The 17,420-nt window shown below is 38.1% G+C and overlaps 2 protein-coding genes across 2 annotated transcripts in view; both read right to left on the bottom strand.

The window, feature by feature from the left end:
* Positions 1-605: 605 nt before the first annotated feature.
* On the bottom strand, positions 606-5,603 carry ubac1 (UBA domain containing 1). The gene is made up of 10 exons (XM_072433063.1): positions 5,183-5,603; positions 4,583-4,703; positions 4,440-4,513; positions 4,262-4,369; positions 4,099-4,201; positions 3,809-3,917; positions 3,320-3,728; positions 2,893-2,979; positions 2,550-2,688; positions 606-2,436 (listed from the first exon to the last, which is right to left on the bottom strand). Exons 1-10 carry the CDS (start codon positions 5,318-5,320, stop codon positions 2,321-2,323), a joined length of 1,404 nt encoding a protein of 467 aa, XP_072289164.1. The 5' UTR covers positions 5,321-5,603; the 3' UTR covers positions 606-2,320.
* Positions 5,604-6,512: 909 nt separating this feature from the next.
* LOC140347285 (neurogenic locus notch homolog protein 1-like) overlaps positions 6,513-17,420 on the bottom strand; it is a 28,972-nt gene continuing 18,064 nt past the window's right edge. Inside the window, exons 17-33 of the mRNA XM_072433675.1 lie at positions 17,190-17,418; positions 16,602-16,803; positions 16,348-16,501; positions 16,079-16,263; positions 15,491-15,623; positions 14,875-15,132; positions 14,599-14,711; positions 13,967-14,499; positions 13,034-13,465; positions 12,791-12,939; positions 11,568-11,781; positions 11,170-11,260; positions 10,620-10,785; positions 9,425-9,723; positions 9,173-9,320; positions 8,978-9,075; positions 6,513-8,740 (exon numbers count right to left, since the gene is read on the bottom strand). Coding sequence (XP_072289776.1) covers positions 7,385-8,740; positions 8,978-9,075; positions 9,173-9,320; positions 9,425-9,723; positions 10,620-10,785; positions 11,170-11,260; positions 11,568-11,781; positions 12,791-12,939; positions 13,034-13,465; positions 13,967-14,499; positions 14,599-14,711; positions 14,875-15,132; positions 15,491-15,623; positions 16,079-16,263; positions 16,348-16,501; positions 16,602-16,803; positions 17,190-17,418 — 4,760 coding nt within the window. The 3' untranslated portion in view covers positions 6,513-7,384. The remainder of the gene's footprint in view (positions 8,741-8,977; positions 9,076-9,172; positions 9,321-9,424; positions 9,724-10,619; positions 10,786-11,169; positions 11,261-11,567; positions 11,782-12,790; positions 12,940-13,033; positions 13,466-13,966; positions 14,500-14,598; positions 14,712-14,874; positions 15,133-15,490; positions 15,624-16,078; positions 16,264-16,347; positions 16,502-16,601; positions 16,804-17,189; positions 17,419-17,420) is intronic.

Here is a 17,420-nt window from a genome sequence, read left to right as displayed (position 1 = left end):
TGCCTTAAAAACTGTCAAATTTGAACGTATTTAGGACATTTAATCAGAACAATTGATAGATCTAGGATTATATTTCTTACTTAATTTTGTTGACTAGATGCAAAAACATTTGCAAAGTGGATATTTTAGATAGCTTATTTAGTTTTTGGGCAAACCTGGTCTGACTGGAATTTTGCAGAAAATGTTCAAAATCTTGAGAAGTACCAGATTAAAACGTTGTGTGTGAGCAGGTGCTACTTTAAGTACACATCTTTATGTCCCTACAGCATAAAAATGCATTTTAAGAAAATGGCCTTTGAAGTTACAACGTCCCATAGAAATATATGAATGTAAGTGGATTAAATAAAATAAAAAGAGCAGTTTTGTTATTCCCATATGAAAGCCTATATGTTGAGAGAGCAAACTGACCTGCAGTGTTATAATGCAATCAAGTGTTATAAACATTGGCAGCAACATTGAAGAATGATGACCTCTACTGGTACAACTAAATCATGTTGATCAGTATGAATCAATTGCATTTTATGTACGACACAAACTATATCATATATCATCAAATGTTTCACTTCTGGCTTAGGAGTAGCATATATTGTATGTGTAAACAATAATACAAGTCATATATCTTATTTATTAATTGGTTTAAATGTACTCAAACAAAAGAAAGAAATAACCCCACAAACCCTTTCATGTGAGTGAATCAGATGCCAGTACTTTGAAAAAGAATTATTGCATAGATTCATGTTGTGTACATTTCTTCTTGAAAAGCTGTAGGGAGAAATTAAATCAAATTATTTCAAATTATTATATTTTTTATAAATGTATGTTATATGCACACTCATCACCAGGATTTAAGCATGGTGGGCTCATTGACCGTATAAACAGAGCTCCTCTACACCATTGTTTTCACATTCATACATTTTGCTTTCTGTGCATAAAGTATATGTCAATACTGTCTGTTTTGGCTGAATAAGATTTGCCTTGCTAATATTGTATTAACAAGTAGCGTGTACTGCAGTTTCTTAAGAATGTCCCAGAGTCTTAAGAACATCTTTAACATCAAACTTTAAAGAGGTGAGAAAAGTTTGCAAACAATCTATCCCACCCTACCTGAGCAGAAACCCACCCCTAAAAAGCACTAAATCTTGGCATCACACACACACAAACCTTCATAATGTTCTGAACTCAGAAAGGCAAGAGCTTTAGGGATTTTAACACAAAGGCTGAAACAGTGTATATGATAATCCACTACCCATGGCAGTGCACACAAATCTGACATACACAGATATAATCATATTACCGTACTTGATAGACACAGAGAAAGGACAGTTGGATCCAAAGTAAAGGCAGGTTTAACAGTGATATTATATGATTTGGTTTGACAGCATAGTGTTTGTTCTCACTAAAAATATGTAACCAAAAAAAGATTGGAAACAATTTGATTATTTTCTCTCATGCTAATCTTCTTTTACACAAGTATGTAATTACTCATTCCAAGTTAAAGGCAAACACCTTTTGATTAGGCTCAGATTCACTGAACATCTCCCACTGCAGCATTTGAGGCAAACGGCAAAACTCTTCCTCAAAACTGCTGTAAGGATGTTGCATATGTGGACAAGTGCTCAAGAAGGACAACATCATGTTATGACATTCAAAATACACTTACAACAAACACACAGGCCAAGTATAGTTTTTTTTTTTTTTAAACACTAAGACACAGTATAGAGTACAGATTTCCTCTAAAAGGCAATAAACGTTAAATAAATATTTAAAAATAAGCTAAAGGACATTATGAGACTAAAGTAAGAGGTGGCTCATTACAGTACCTCAGAGAACACCTCTCACAGTCAACTGCAAAAAGAGCTTTTGTGTAAAACTTTGACCATAACAAGCAGAGCGCTTAGGCCCCTCCTCTTTCACTTGAATAAGACAGAACAAACAAAACAAAAAAACACCCTTATAGAAAAATCTTCACATTCACACTAAAATGTAATAGCTTCACAAGACAAAATTGTATATTTAAATATTGCAAAACATACAAAAAGAGTTTGATGTGTAAACATTAATAGGATGTTTGATGTCAATTTACCACAGAAGTGATACAATAAACCATGATAAATTGTTCTTATTAAATATAAAAAGACGCATTTCCTATTTAAATATCGTCATTTACATTTTGTCTAATGTATATATGTATAAATAGTATTATGTGTAACGTAGTTTTGATAATATTACTTTGTAGTACATTGCTTTGCCCAACATCAAAAACACACTCACTCTCACTTTCAAGCTGCCACAGTCACACAGCAACGGTCACCAGGAGGTTCTATGTGCGATTCAGGGTCTGGAAGATTCTGGAGATTTGGAGCATGACCGGGCCAGTCTCTGGGTCATTCATCCACTGGGTGCTGTTCAGTGGATTCTCTAACATGTCTTCAAATGCTGCACAGGGACAGAAGGAAAGAAAAGAGTTTTCTTCCCATTAATCACCAGAATTTAAATCATGAAAAAACTCAACTATAGGAAGTCTTAGTCAAATGCAGAAATGACAATACCTAATAATGTTTTAGGATTTGTAAGGCCCAGTTGCACAACTGGATTCTCTAGAATGGCTTGAAACAATGGACTGTTGGTATCAATGCCTTTGTCCAGGTCTTCAGGGGATGGCTTTCTATCTCCCAGCAACCACTCACACTATAAGAGACAACATTATCAAATAAACTTGTCCAAAACAAACAAATTACATTTACCCATAATTGTGCATCATCATTGTGAACTCTTTGCAAATAGTCAATAATTTGGGGAATGCTCCCATGTACTGGATTGTTAATTTATGATATTTTTATTACAGCAGTAAAAAAATTCTATATTATACATTGCAGTGAATACAATACTTACTGCAGCATCCTGCTGGTTGTTATTAACTCTTAATGCATCGATAACTTCCTTTTCATCGAATCCCATCTCCATCAGTGCAATAACAGCCTATGGAAAATGGGACGAGAAAAAGTATGACACAACAAAGATCAAACCCCAAATATACTACAATAATCTGGACTCCCACTAATAAGTGTCATTTTCAACATACAAAGTTATACGCCGTTTAAAAACTTATCTTCAGACAGGAGAGTTGTTTACATCCTTAACATGTTTCGGTTACATACAGTAGCCTTTGTAAGATTATGCATCAATTGTATTTGGCAATTAGATTTACACATAGCCTAGAGAAACTGAATGTTTTACAATTTAAGATCTTGATCAGGAATGCATTTTATAAAATACTTTCTAACCGACATATCGTAAATTTTAAGAAGAAGTCACTCACTCTAGAGTCAGGTCGGAATTCTCTTTTCCTTCTGATCCTCTTAAAGATCTCGGTGAGCTCGTCTTGACGAGTGCTTTCCTCTGTACTCGACTGGTTGGAAAGGCTACGCAGAAGGGTGGAGCCTCTGGCTGAAGAACCTGCGGCTGCAGCAGCGGTAGCCCCTGCAGCAGTAGCAACAGCAGCAGCACCAGCAGCAGCCGTAGCAGCCGTATTAGCCGTAGCAGCAGCCGTAGCAGCAGCAGCAGCAGCCGTAGCAGCAGCAGCAGCCGTAGCAGCAGCAGCAGCAGTCGTAGCAGCAGCAGCAGTCGTAGCAGCAGCAGCAGAAGAATCTTGACCAGGTATTGGTGCGTCTACAGTGGGGTCATCTATATGTTCAATCAGCCACTCCATGGCTTGGGTCACAGACATGCTACAAGAAAAACATAAATATGTCATAAAAGTGACCAAAAAGAAGACATGAAAAACACAAAACACAAATTCAGAACATACTGATTCAATCTGAGGGCTTTGATGGCTCTACTCTCTGTGAACCCCATTTCTGTTAGCTGCTGAAGAGCCATTTCATCAACTCGGTCCTCTTCATCTTCATCCAACATTGCTGAAATATTTCATCAGTACATAGTTATCATAGTTGACTGTTAAATGGAGGCAAAACAAACATGTGACAGTTGAATGCTTTTTGTGGGATAGGATATGTTTTTTCCTTAAAAATACACAATTGTAAAATAAAATGTCAATTGTTTTTGAAGGATTACAAAATAGCCACATATTTCACTTACCATTTGCTTTTTTAAAAAGTTCAACAGCATCCGGATTCAGGGCTAGAAGTTTTTGAGCTACTTCAATAAGAGAAACCAAGATTTTTCGAAGCTCTGTCTGAAACTGGTACAGAAAACATTTAAATATGTTTTATGTTTATACAGTCAACAAACATAGACCTACATCTCTGATATTGTGCTGAGTGACTGTGCGGTCAGTGTGCTGCGTTGACAAATTAGCTGTAGCTTTTAGGATTGAATCTTTATCCGGGGCCTTGTTATCTTGTTTTTTCTGAAAATGTACAAATATAAAAACATAAATAGTGCAGTCTTTTATTTGTTTTAAAATTTCCAAAATGTACCTTTTCCTCTGCACTAACGTCTGCCATCTTTGGGGCAGTTGGTGGAGGTCTCTTCTTAATAAGCAGCAGAACATCTTAAAAAATAAAATGGAGGCATATCAACAGTAAAACCAAAGTCTATACATAAATAAACTGTTACAAACCTTTATCTTTTAGACCTTCCTCAGCAGCAGTTTTGGTGTCAATTAGGACTCTTTCTGTAGGAGCGTGTATCAGTTTATGGTGGGTAAGAGTTTTGGGATCTTCTAGGCTTCCATGAACATACTAAAATAGTAGACAAAATTGTATCTTACAACATAAGCCATTTATTACGATTTTGATAGTTAATTTAAGAAGAAGCTTGAATACCCTAATGTAATTGTGATCATTTAGAAGATAATGCCAGTGACACATTAATAAACAATAAAACTATTAGACTAAGTGTCTAATAATACATAGTACACAATAAACATAGTCTAATGTAGTCTAGTCAGTACATTAGACAGCTACAGCCCATTCAATAGAAGGAGAGTGTGGCCTAACTGTCTTTTGGGAAGGTCTGGAGAGGGGGGATAGGGAAAGAGTATGATTACAGTTGCCTCGCTTATAGGGAGCAGCCAACCTCCTAAATTATAAATAGCAGTCTACCCAGTGACTATAAATACTGTCGTAACATTGACGCTGGCAGTTTTCCCAAACGAACCCAATATGTACAGGTGGGGGAGAAGTGGGGAGAGCTCAAATGGAAAACAACATAAACATACATGTTTCAAGCACTTCTCTTTTAGCTTCTCAACAGTGGTGTCTTCTGTGACCTCCTCTAACCACTCTGTGCCGTCCATAGTGCAGATGTGTATTTTCAACACCTTCCCTGCAAAAATCTTTTCCTCTTGCACAAACATCGTTGTAGTCTTTAGAGCTACTTCAAGTGCCAGGTACGTTAGCTTGAAGCAGTTCTGTGCTAGTTAGCACGCTAGCGTTAGCACATAGCGAATTCCATTAATGCACATCCACCAATAACGTACAAAACGTGACCGATTAGTTGAAAGTCGTCATCTTCTTCAGCCACCAGTAGGATATGTGTAATAACAACACTCTTTTAAATCAATCTGTTGATGAGCCGATGCTTTCTCACAGGGAACCTCCAGACAGTAAAGCAGCCAGCAAAATCCTATTTTTACCCTAGTACTGGCGTAGCTTGAACTTTGAACTTCCAGTGTACGCAGTGCATCATGGGAGCTGTCGTTTTTATATCGCAGTCAGAGGCATCGAAGCATGTTTGTTTCTTCTAAGCCTTAAATAGAAATGAAAATAAACGCGGTGTGCCACTTGCTGTATATCTTTATAACAGTGTTATGGAACTGTTGTTTTAGGTGATAGGATAGTTTAATCCTTCAATGGGGAAATGTATTCTCTGCATTTGACATATCCTTCAGTGCAACTTGGACCACAAAGAGTATTGACAGTGTTTGAAAGAAGAGCAGTTCTGCTGTTGCAGAACAGTGCTTCCATGTTCGAGAGACACATCCAATCTTGAGCTTGGCTTGGCTGGAGGATTTTTGGCACGACAAATTGTTTCGTTTGAAATAAAATACTTGTATAATTGTATGTCAGTGTCAACCAAATTAAGTAAATGTAAACTCATTATTTTACAGATCAATCAATTCATGAAAACGTTGATCACAATTTTCAGCACATAAATGCCTCCTCTTACTCGGTACAGTCACTAGAGGGCGGTAAAAACCTGTAGTAACCTGTGGTCGGAACGTTTGATACGAGCTATGGCTTGAATTTACACTCATATATATATATATATATATATATATATATATATATATATATATAGGCTAAAGTTTATTTGCAAATAAATCTTTATTTGAACTTTTTTTTTTAAATGCTGACATATGGACAGAAAACATTCATTTATTTTCTCACAAGAAAATGCTACTGAATGAAAATGATAAATATATACGTGCATTGTTTGTTTTATGAGAAATTACTTTTAATGATGCAGTTTTAGTAGCAAAAATATTGTTTGTTCATAGTAGCCAGATATTAAATTGTAAACGAATCATGCTTTTTTTATTTATTACATTTTAGTTTTTTCTGAAACTTTAATGTAAATGAAAAGCATCTAAGGTAAAATTATTTAACCAGTTGTATGCAATTGTAGACACTGGAGCCGTATCAGTCCAAATAATGTTTAAGACATTTGAGATTTCTTGAACAAAATCTTCAATACATGTACATTTTATAACATATATACAAGAAAACAGCCATAGGCTCAAACAAGAAGAAGAATACATTTGTAGTATTTTTCCGTCAGTACAACAAGTTACATTGTGGCCAATAGGCCATTGATCTACACCACAGGAATAACAAAAACATTTAAATCCTGCGTCACTGCTTTTTTCTCATAACAGCTGTACACTGTACAACATTAGACATCCCCACCACAACTCCACAAAAAGAGTAAGTGCTCACACACTTAGCATATGCATGCCAATTTAAGAGGCACATTTGAATAATGCAATAAAGTTCATCAAAAACTGTTCTACACGAGTGAATGTCAACCAAGTACACATGAATTTACCTTTTCATATTTAACAAACAAAAATAAAATCACTTTTATTGTGTCAACTAGATTTAAAGTTTACAGAAAAAATAAAATCAGACAAGTAAAAACAAGGCCCAGAATAAAATAAATACACAGTGTATGTGCCCTTGCAATATAAAACTTGCGGGTTATTAAAGAAATATGCTAATTTTCATGACTTCCTGCGCATAAAAATAACTGGCACTCAAAATTTCTGCAAGCAGGCAAGTATATAAATAAATCAACATTAACAATAAATAATAAAAATAATAGATGAAACACAAAGAAATCTACTATACAACTAGTTGGCCACTCGTTCAGTTTGAATTTTCTTGGAAAATAGAAAAAAATATATATTTACAAATTGTTTTTAAACTGTCCTTGTATGTCCAATCTGAGACGGCAGACTTGTAGGTGGACTTGAAATACCCTCTGACCAATCAGACATATTGGAATGTGGAGAGGAACTTGACCATTGATCAGGAGATCCAGGTGAGGGGGTCAGAAAGGGGTGGTCCGGCACTTGGACCTGATGGTTTGGGGTGTTGTCCAATGGGCTGGAATAACTGTGCTGCGATGGTGGAGTGAGGAACTGGGTACTTGCTATTGATTGGTTCATAGAAGTGGGCCGAATTTGAGTGTCCTGTGGTAGGATTGTGTGAATGGGGATGCTCGAACTTCCAGTGCCCTGCTGAAGTTCAGGGGAACTGAGTTCACCATTCATGAAGTTCTGGCTGTTGCCTGTATTGGAACTCTGGTGCTGAAGCTGGATGCTCTGCTGCTGTATTTGTTGAAGGTTTTGCATCTGTTGGATTTGCTGAGCTTGCTGTTGCATCATGTGGGGTGGGGGGGCTAGGCGACCATTAGGGATCCCCTGGTAACTTATAATTTGAGACAGGCTGGAGGTGGCATGGCTGTTGTGATGGGAGGCCATTAACCCATGTTGTCCTCCTTGATGCAATCCCCCCTGACCTGCAGGACCGCCTCTGATAGTGTTGAACTGGCTGGGCTGACTCATGTTGCCATGCATTCTTAAAAGCCAATCACACTGCCCGTTCATAGCTGTCTGACCAGTAGAGCCGGACACGGGCAAATGCGTCAGTCTGGGAGGGAGAGGGTCAAACTGCATTCTGGCCAGGTCTTGCTTGCTGGGCAGGACCATGTGGTTTACAGCAAGATGAGGGTCGGACATGCCCTGCAGGTGGTTAAGGGACACAGAGGGCGACTGCTGGAAAGGTGACGTCATCATTGATGGGGAGGCCACATCAGACACGTAGCCATGAGGGGACTCAAGTGAGTCAACTGGAGACAAAACACCAGAGCTGTCCAGGAGGCTGCCCGACTTCCCATCTTGCGAATTCTTCTTTTTTGCTTTCATGTCTTTACCTTCCTTGCAGCCAATTCCTTTAGCACTGGGTTTCCGTGACTTTTTTCCTAGGCATGCGCCTTGGTGCGGGGGCTGTTTCATACTACCCAAGTAGCCATTTGGAGAGCACAAAGAGGGTGAAAGGGCAGTGCTTAAAGACCCTCCATGCATCTGAGGACTTCGGACCAGATTGTACTCATCCATTAGTCGCACAATATCATGATGCATTCTTTCTTGTGCAATGTCTCTGGGTAACCTGTCCATGTGGTCTGTAATTTCCCTGTTGGCAAAGTGTTCCAGTAATACTTTTGCAGTTTCATAGCTTCCTTCTCTCGCAGCCAAGAAAAGAGGCGTTTCCTCCTATGGGTAACACAGAGCAGACACATTATTTTTTTATTATATATATATATATATATATATATATATATATATATATATATATATATATATATATATATATATATATATATATATATATATATATATATATATATATATATATATATATATATATATATATATATATATATATATATATATATATATATATATATATATATATATAAATAATGGACTTATATTTGTAATCCTTTATACCTTATTATTTTGCATGTCCTTGTTGGCTCCATTTTTAAGTAGAACTATTGCAGCTTCAACATTGTTCACAGCTGCAGCCCAGTGTAAAGCAGATTTGCCTAAGAAAGAGCAACGACCAAAAAAATATGTTTAGCACAATGAGTCTGTGATAGTATGTGATACTGTACCACAAACAAAAAAAGAAAGACAACCTACCAAAGTCATCAATAGCGTTCACGTCAGCATGACAGTTAATCAGCTCCTCCACCATGCCTTCCACTGCGAGTCGAGCAGCTAAGATCAGAGGTGTGGTTCCATCATGCATACGTGCGTCAAGATCCGTGGCACGATTTCTTATCAAAATCTGTAAGCAAAATAAATGTACACATAATTATATGTTAATATATTTACACCTAGTTTTTATATTTAACTTTTTTGCACATGCCTAGACTAGGCATATAAACATACCTGGAACACTCCCTGTGCGTCCGCGGCCACAGCAGCATGCAGAGGCGTTCGGCCCATATTGTCCTGAATGTTGGCATCAGCACTGGCCTCCAAGAGGCGCTTGGCAGCATCAGAGCGAGCATAACGAGCAGCTAAATGAAGTGCTGTTTCACCCGTACGGTCTGTCTGGTTATGTAAGTTGGCACCCTGATAAATGAAGTCATTGATAACATTGGCAGAAGCATCTTCCTCTTCTTCACTGTTGCCTGTTTCCAATCCTCCACCACTACAGGACGCAATCATCAAGGGTGTGAATCCATCTGCAAATTCACACAAAGCAGAGGCATGTAAACCCAGGCACCAGTGGCCGGAATTCCATGGGCAACACAAGCCCAGGCAAAAGGCTGCACTTCAAAGCGGTTTGAAGATCAGAACAAACTAATCGAATGTGGATTTGACACTTTTGCCTGGGTTCAATCATTATAGACCTGACTTTTCAATAATAGATTCTGATCAAGGCCCCTGCACAGAAGATGCTTCAGAAGTGAAGCTGGGGGATAGAGGCTGCGGCAGCAAAAAAAAAAGGTAAATTTACTGTCTTATATTTGCAGGAGTTCTCACTGGCATAAAAGTGAATAACACAATTAATAGCAAGAAGACTGTGCAAAAACATATTAAAATATATACTTATTTATTCATTTTTGTTCTGCTTCAAATTAAAGCTGATTTACCCCAAAGCATGCACTCATTGTACTATACACTGAAGATCATGGTAATGGGTAAACTGAATCAAGGCACGGCGTAGTAACTGAGTCTATGGACACTAGTAAAAAAGACAACAATATAGTATGTAATGTGTGATGTCGTAAAACTGGGCATTAATGTATGAACATTGTGGATCAAAGTAGTTTTCTTTAGGTTTTCTTTAGGTTAGGTTATAGTTTGCTATTATTATTCAATGTTTCATGTTGTACCATATCACAGAAGTAAGTTCATAGTTTGTGAATTTTGTTCACAGACAATAAGTCTTATTTCTGATTTTGATTTGATAATAGAAGCTCTTAAATGATAAGATTTTTTTGTTCTTGTAATTTTGTAATGTTTTGTTTGTTTAAGACCTTAGAGTCTGAGTTTGAATTAATGAAAAATGTTCAACAAAATTTGAAAATAGAGGCTCCTGTTCAAATGTAGGCTGTATAAGAAGGACTAAGCGTACCTGGTCCACGGACATTGACATCCATGCAGTCGTTCTCTATCTCGCCCTGAGGAGGCGTTGGAGCAATAGAAGGGACGCGCAGATCTGCAGCGTCCAGGTGCTGCTGGGTCCACTGACGGTGGTCTGTCTGATCATCCGGGTCTAGTATTGCATGCTCATCAAAATGCTAAAGCGGAAACAACAAAAGTAAGTAGCAAAATAAATAATAATCATTACTATATTTATTATTTTTGTATTTACAATAACATTTGTAAATATCCTAATATATGCTCATCAAAGCATAATCATCAAAATGCTAAAAAAACAACAACAAAAGTAAGTGGTAAAATAAATAATTACAATATTTATTATCTTTGTATTTATAATAAATATTATAATAATCATAATATATTTAGTATTCATATAATAATATTTTACAATAAGCCCATTAGCATTTAAGCAATTTGTATCAATAATAATAATAATTATTGTTCATTTGTATTATTATAATTTGTTGTAATCAATTGCAGTTAATTATTTTCTAATGCATTTACTGAAAATAATAACTTACCTTAAAGCGTTTTACATCTGATGACTCATCTTCTCCCCAGTCATTTTGAGCATCATCCATGAGGGATATATCCGAAGTGTTTTTCAGTGGCCTGTAAAAAAAAAAAAAAAAAAAACATTTTAGTACAGCTAATTTAGTACAAATTCTGCGTTGTGTTGTTATCAAACTGAAGTGCTCCTCTTTAATGGTGGAGCTACTTTAACAAACAAGTGCATTGATTGTATGCTCACACCCCACCCCTTTTCAACTTGTCAATTAGCACCTATTTAAATACGCTATATGATTATCTGTAAGTCTGTAAAGCATAATGGAACTGTACTTTTAGAAAGAGCTTTGCTTTTGACTTACAAACAAAAGATGTTTACAACAAAAAATTGCACATGCAGAATGAAACTTACTTTAATCCAACTGAATCTTCTCCGACTGGTTCCCGTCTTTTCTTTTTACTAGGTTCCGTGGTTTTGAAGCCCTCCGGGAGCCACAAGCGCCCATGCTCATGCCGCCGCTTTCGGGCAGCCACCATTCCCACGCCAAGGAAGGCCAATAACCCTACGCCACCAAGAACCAAGTATATCGGGTAGAAGTCCTGGGATGGTTGGGGGTCCATGCCACCTGATGGTAAAAGAGACAGTGTGGTCATGCCTCCAGGATGAAAACAAGGATCCGACTTTAGTCCAATGTTCTCTGCACTTCCAGCTCCAGAGTCTAACACTTTGTTGGTAATAAGAGCAGACAGGCAAAGTGACGATGCTCACTCCTCGTAAAGCTAGAGTGAACTATCTATAGACTAATAATCAGAATTGCTAACCACTTTTCATCAAAAAGGAGAAAAGGTTGGGGAGTGATAAAAAAAAATAAAAGGGGGGGAAAGAGAACCTCCTCTCTCCTTTTTCAACCCAGAGTACCAAGAGACAACTTTACCATTTCTTCTTTAAGAGAAAAAAGGAGGAGGATTAATGAACTTCAAATTACTGCACGCGCTTTAAGCTGTAAAGACGAAGGATTTATTAGGATTTTCGAGATAACAAAGACTCCCAACTTCTAGCACACTCCCGATCAATTTTTCCCCTTCTCTTTTTTTCACTAACGATTTTGAAATGATAAACTCCCCCAACCTAAACCCTTGGAGATGCATTAAGTCCTGGTATTACATTCAGCGAGGTGAAGGTTGCAGCAGCCCCTTGCACTGTGAATGAGGCATGTGGACACGTGTGTGTCTAGATGTATATCTCAGACATGTCTGACAAAAAAGAGACAGTTATGTTGTGCGAGAAGGGGGCTGGAGCAGTTGATTTGAAGCAATTAACCATTTTGGAGCCTGAAGCCAGTGGATTTACACACAGAGGGATTGATTGTTTAGGCCAGAGATTTACAATTGCATTTGTTCAGTGCAGCATACTGACTACACAATCAAAGAGCATAGAAGTAAGGGCATTATGTTTAACAGAGTGTGCGTAGGAAAGGCATGTTTAGGTCTTTAGGCTCATGAATGAGGCTACAAATAGTGATTCCTCTAAAAAACATTAATTTGGTTTCTTACTCATACCAAAAATATAAGTGAACTCCCTCAATAGCCAAAGATTGAGGGAGGATGTCAAAATAAGATTCAATCTGTACTTACTAAAAACAGCTTCAATGGTATAGGGGACATCCAGTTTGTCACTGGATTTCAAAGCTCCCAGAAAAGCTGCGGCCTCATTGGTGCTCTGAAAGCATTCTGCAGATTGCTGGAAGCATTGACGATTATCCACCTCTAAATGGACAATGGAACTAAAGCAAATAGAAGAACAGCGATCATAATCTGAATTATACAAGAAAACTGTTACATAATAATAATTACATAACAAGTCATTTATATTCTTACCCTTTAATTTGCAAGGGATCCAATTCCCGTTTTGTCAGTTGATGTTCTTTTGTTGAATCAAAAAAACTCCTCTTGGCAATATGTAGCACTTTAGTAGGTGCATTTGACCATGCATCTACTGACCGCTTAACATTGTACTTCTTTAGCTCATGTTGATTACCATAGTAGGGGTACACCATCATTTGCCCCTTGGAGTCGCTTCTGATTAGAACATTAGTGCGAAGGACCAGACTCAGCTCACGCAGAAAGCCAAATGAATTGTTAAGAAGCTGCTCGGGTACTATGTGGACAACAAGTACCAACCGACCCAAAGCAAGCTTCTCTGGCATATGAGCACAGTCCAGACCATCCCATCCACACCCTGCGTTATTGCAGCCTTGATCGCAGTGGCCATCGGCATAGTGGTCTCTGCAGTATTGGTCGTACAGGGGTCTGTGGGACACAATTCAAATGTTTACATATCTGACCTTTTATAACATTATTACTAGGGCAGCAACTAACGGTTATTTTAGTAGTTGACTAATCAGCGACCAATCATTTTAAAATATATTATAACCAAATAAAGGTTGAGATATGGTGATTAAACGCTTGTAGATAATTTATTTACAAATACAGTATATTATCAAAGAAAAGATACAAATATGATGAGTTGTTACTACTGTCTTTGTTAGAAAAAGGTCTTTTGGCTAGTGATTTAAAGTCTGTATTGTCAAGACAATTGTATCAATAATCAAATTATGTTTTAATAATAAACTAGTCCATTTAAAAAAATTGAAATATTGCAGCCTTAATTATTACACATTGTTTTTAAACATGAATAAAGCTGCGATAATGCTTTTTACTGCTGTTTAGTTTCCTCTAATGTTGTTACTTTTTTGTTGTTATTACATTTAGAGTAGACAAACTAATATTTTGTACATTTTTGAAACTCACTTGCACTGGCCCTCAGGATTCTGACAGTCAAAGCCATCATACAGACATCCAGCGTTGTCACATTGTGAATCACATTTGCCATTATTGAAGTAGCGCCAGCACTGCAGTGAAGCAGAGCAGTTTTTCCAGGGGTCGTTAAAGTTAAGTGAGCAGTCACCGTTGTCCCAGCCGCACGCATGGTTGTTACACACCACATCACAAATCTTGTTATGTTTTAGCTCTTCACATTCAGGTATTCCACACTCTTCTTCTTGCAAACCATGGTCCAGAATGTGGCACCGCTGACCAATGAAGTTTGTCGGGCAGATACAATGGTAGTAAGGCGCCTCAGCAGTGTTCTCACATGTACCACCATTGTAACACGGGTTTGAAGTGCATGGGCTGTTAGCAGGAAATTTGCATTCGGGCCCAGTAAATAAAGGAGTGCACAGACACATTGGGCTTTTGTGGCCAGAGATACAGGTGCCCCCATTATGGCAGTGAAGGGTGCCGCAGGCCTGGGCGTCATATTCACATGTAGCACCTGAAAATCCCTGAGAAAAGATCAAAATAACCTTAAAGTTAGACTGTTTATTTTACAGGCTAGTCATTAGTGGCGGCTAATTTAAGTAATATAGTTAACGCAAACTCACGGGAGGGCATTTGCAGATAAAGCCATATGGTGTGTTACTGGCGACAGCGCAGGTCCCCCCATTGCGACAAGGTTTCCCTTTACAACCATCAAATATTAAGTCACATTGTCGACCTAAGGAGAGTCAAAATGTACAGTTTGAGTAAGTTTAAGAACTGTAAAAAAATATATATAACAGAAGCAGTTGCAACCCATATTGATTTTTTGACTAGCTCATTTTATATTCCAATTGCATAAGACTGTATTCTTTTGACAGCTTAAAAGGGCGACCGTTTACCTGTGTATCCCGTGCGACACTCGCAGCGGTAGTTGTTGGTCAGCTGGATGCAGCTATGAGTGCCACGTGGATCACAAGGGTTGGACAGACACTCGTTGACATCTCCTTCACAGCGCTCCCCTACGTATCCGGAGGGACATATGCAGTGGTAGCCGCCAACTCGATCCACACATTTTCCTTTGTTGAAACACTTGGGCTCTTTGGTTACAGTGTCGATAAATGGGTTGCAGTCGTCAATGTTGATCTCACAATGAACACCTGAAAAAAATGAATTGCCATACTTATTTCACTTGAGAGCACATTTAACTGTTTACTAGATTCTGGGACATTTTTAAGTTTTAAGTTGATAAAAATATATATAACAAATATAAGTTCAAAATATTCTATTCAAGATTTATAATAACTCTTTGCCATTTCTTGCAGACCTACACCTCACACTTTCTTCACGTCAAAGATAGAAAAATCAATGCTTATTTGACAAGACAGAGGTAAGATGGGAGGAAGAGTTTTCAGGCTTGCCCTAGATGCTGTTAAGCCCTAATTAATGAAGCGTGGAGGCTTGAGGGGAAGTGTGCAGAGGAGACTGGTCCGGTGGATGCGTGGGGGGTCTACTGACCTTGGGTTCCCCGGGGACAGGAGCATTTGTAGGTATTGATCAGGTCAATGCAGGTGCCCCCATTCTGGCATGGCTGGGAGAAGCATTCATTGATCTCATCAGAACAGTTGGTCCCCACAAAGCCTGGCATGCACTGAGAGAGAAGACAAAAAACAAGACAGAGGAAGAAAAGAGGGGAAAGTCTAATCAATGTCAGACATGAAACAGAAATGTTTTTGTTGACTTGGCTATTTTCTGGCCCCCATCCTGCCGAGGCCAGCAGATCTTTGATTTCAGGGAAGAAAAGAACAGATTACTAAAACAAAGTTATTTGCTCTCTATTTAATTTCTTCTTCAATTCTTTTATTGATGTATTTCAAGTTCCATTACCCAATTTTCAGACCATGAAAAGAGGAAGTACAGCTTTTATAATAAACTTAATATTTAAATTAACAGTGGAATTGGAGCAAGTAATTGTATAATTGAACTGGTGTAAAAAGAGATACTATTCAACAAATCCCTTTATGGTAGTGTAGGATATTTTATAAACTTAAACCTTCAACATATTATATTTACTCATATTAAGGAATACACAAGTCACATCTTTACCTTGCATGAATATCCGCCCAAAAAGTCAGTGCAGGTGGCTCCATTTTGACAGGGGTTCGGGTTACATTCATCCACCTGTTCCTCACAGTAACTTCCAGTGTATCCCAACTGGCAGTGACAATAGTGAACATTTCCTGCATCCAGACACTGGCCAGAGTTACGGCACAACTGTGAAACATCCACTCCTGGCAAAAACACAACAGAAAACAATTAATAGAAAGTAATGACAAACAACATAATTTCTGGCATTACACTTTAATGCTCGTTACCTCTTTGTTTAGCTGCCACTTCACAGGAAACACTGGGGACATCACAATACTGCCCACTCCAGCCTGTTGCACACTGGCAACTGTACGTGGTATCCCTGTGCCAACAAGTCCCTCCATTTTTGCAAGGTGTGGACTCACACCAGTGAACCAGATCCTAGAGCCACAATTAGAACAAAAACATTAATAATAAAAACTCTTCAGGAAACAATTAACAAACCAAATAAATAGTTTTTTTTTTTAAATCTGCTGCTTACCTGACAGTTAGGTCCATTGTATCCATGTGGACAGGTACATTTGTATGTCCCATAGCTGTCGTGACATGTGCCTCCATTCATGCAAGGCTTGGAGTCACATTCATTGATATCATGCTGGCAATAGTTACCAGTGAATCCCGGGGGGCATATACATGTAAATGTATTAATACCATCCATACATGTTCCACCATTGAGGCAGGAGCTGCAAGTACACAAAGACAAAGCATGAAAACAAGTGGCTAAAAAAAGGCCAAGCCACTTTTTTATGAGATACAAGGCAGCTTGTATTTAAGTACTATAGAGGGCAGTAGAGAGCCAGAATACAAGGTCTGGGGGACAAGACAAAAACTGGCTTCCTAATGTTCTAAACATAAACATTACAGACTTTTAATCATTGCAATTTTTACCCCAAAAAGTCACATTTCTTTCAAGAACTATGGATTCTGCTCCAAACCACATGCTTTTACAGGCAGAGGATTGATGGGAACTCTCACAATTATAAAGCCAAACCTCTCATCTTAATTACTGAATCTCAGTTACCACAAAAGCTAGTTTAACAGCCCTACTTTAAATCACATAGTCTCATACCTTTCTGTGCAATCTGGAGTGTTGATTTCACAATGGATTCCGCTGAAACCGGATGGGCACGTGCAGGTATAACTGTTCACACAGTCCGTGCAGTTGGCTCCATTCTTACATGGGTTACTCTCACACTCATTTATATCCTCCTCACATTTGATGCCCCGAAAGCCAGACAAGCAGGTACACAAAAAGCCATTCACCTCGTCCTTACAGACTCCCCCATTACTACAGGGATCT

Source organism: Eucyclogobius newberryi, unplaced genomic scaffold (assembly GCF_026437365.1).
Source record: "Eucyclogobius newberryi isolate DKJ021-1_F unplaced genomic scaffold, fEucNew1.0.hap1 SCAF_6, whole genome shotgun sequence".
Classification (NCBI taxonomy): Eukaryota; Metazoa; Chordata; class Actinopteri; order Gobiiformes; family Gobiidae; genus Eucyclogobius; species Eucyclogobius newberryi.
The sequence above is the reverse complement of the archived record's forward strand: the minus strand, read 5'-3'. Positions and strand labels throughout refer to the sequence as shown.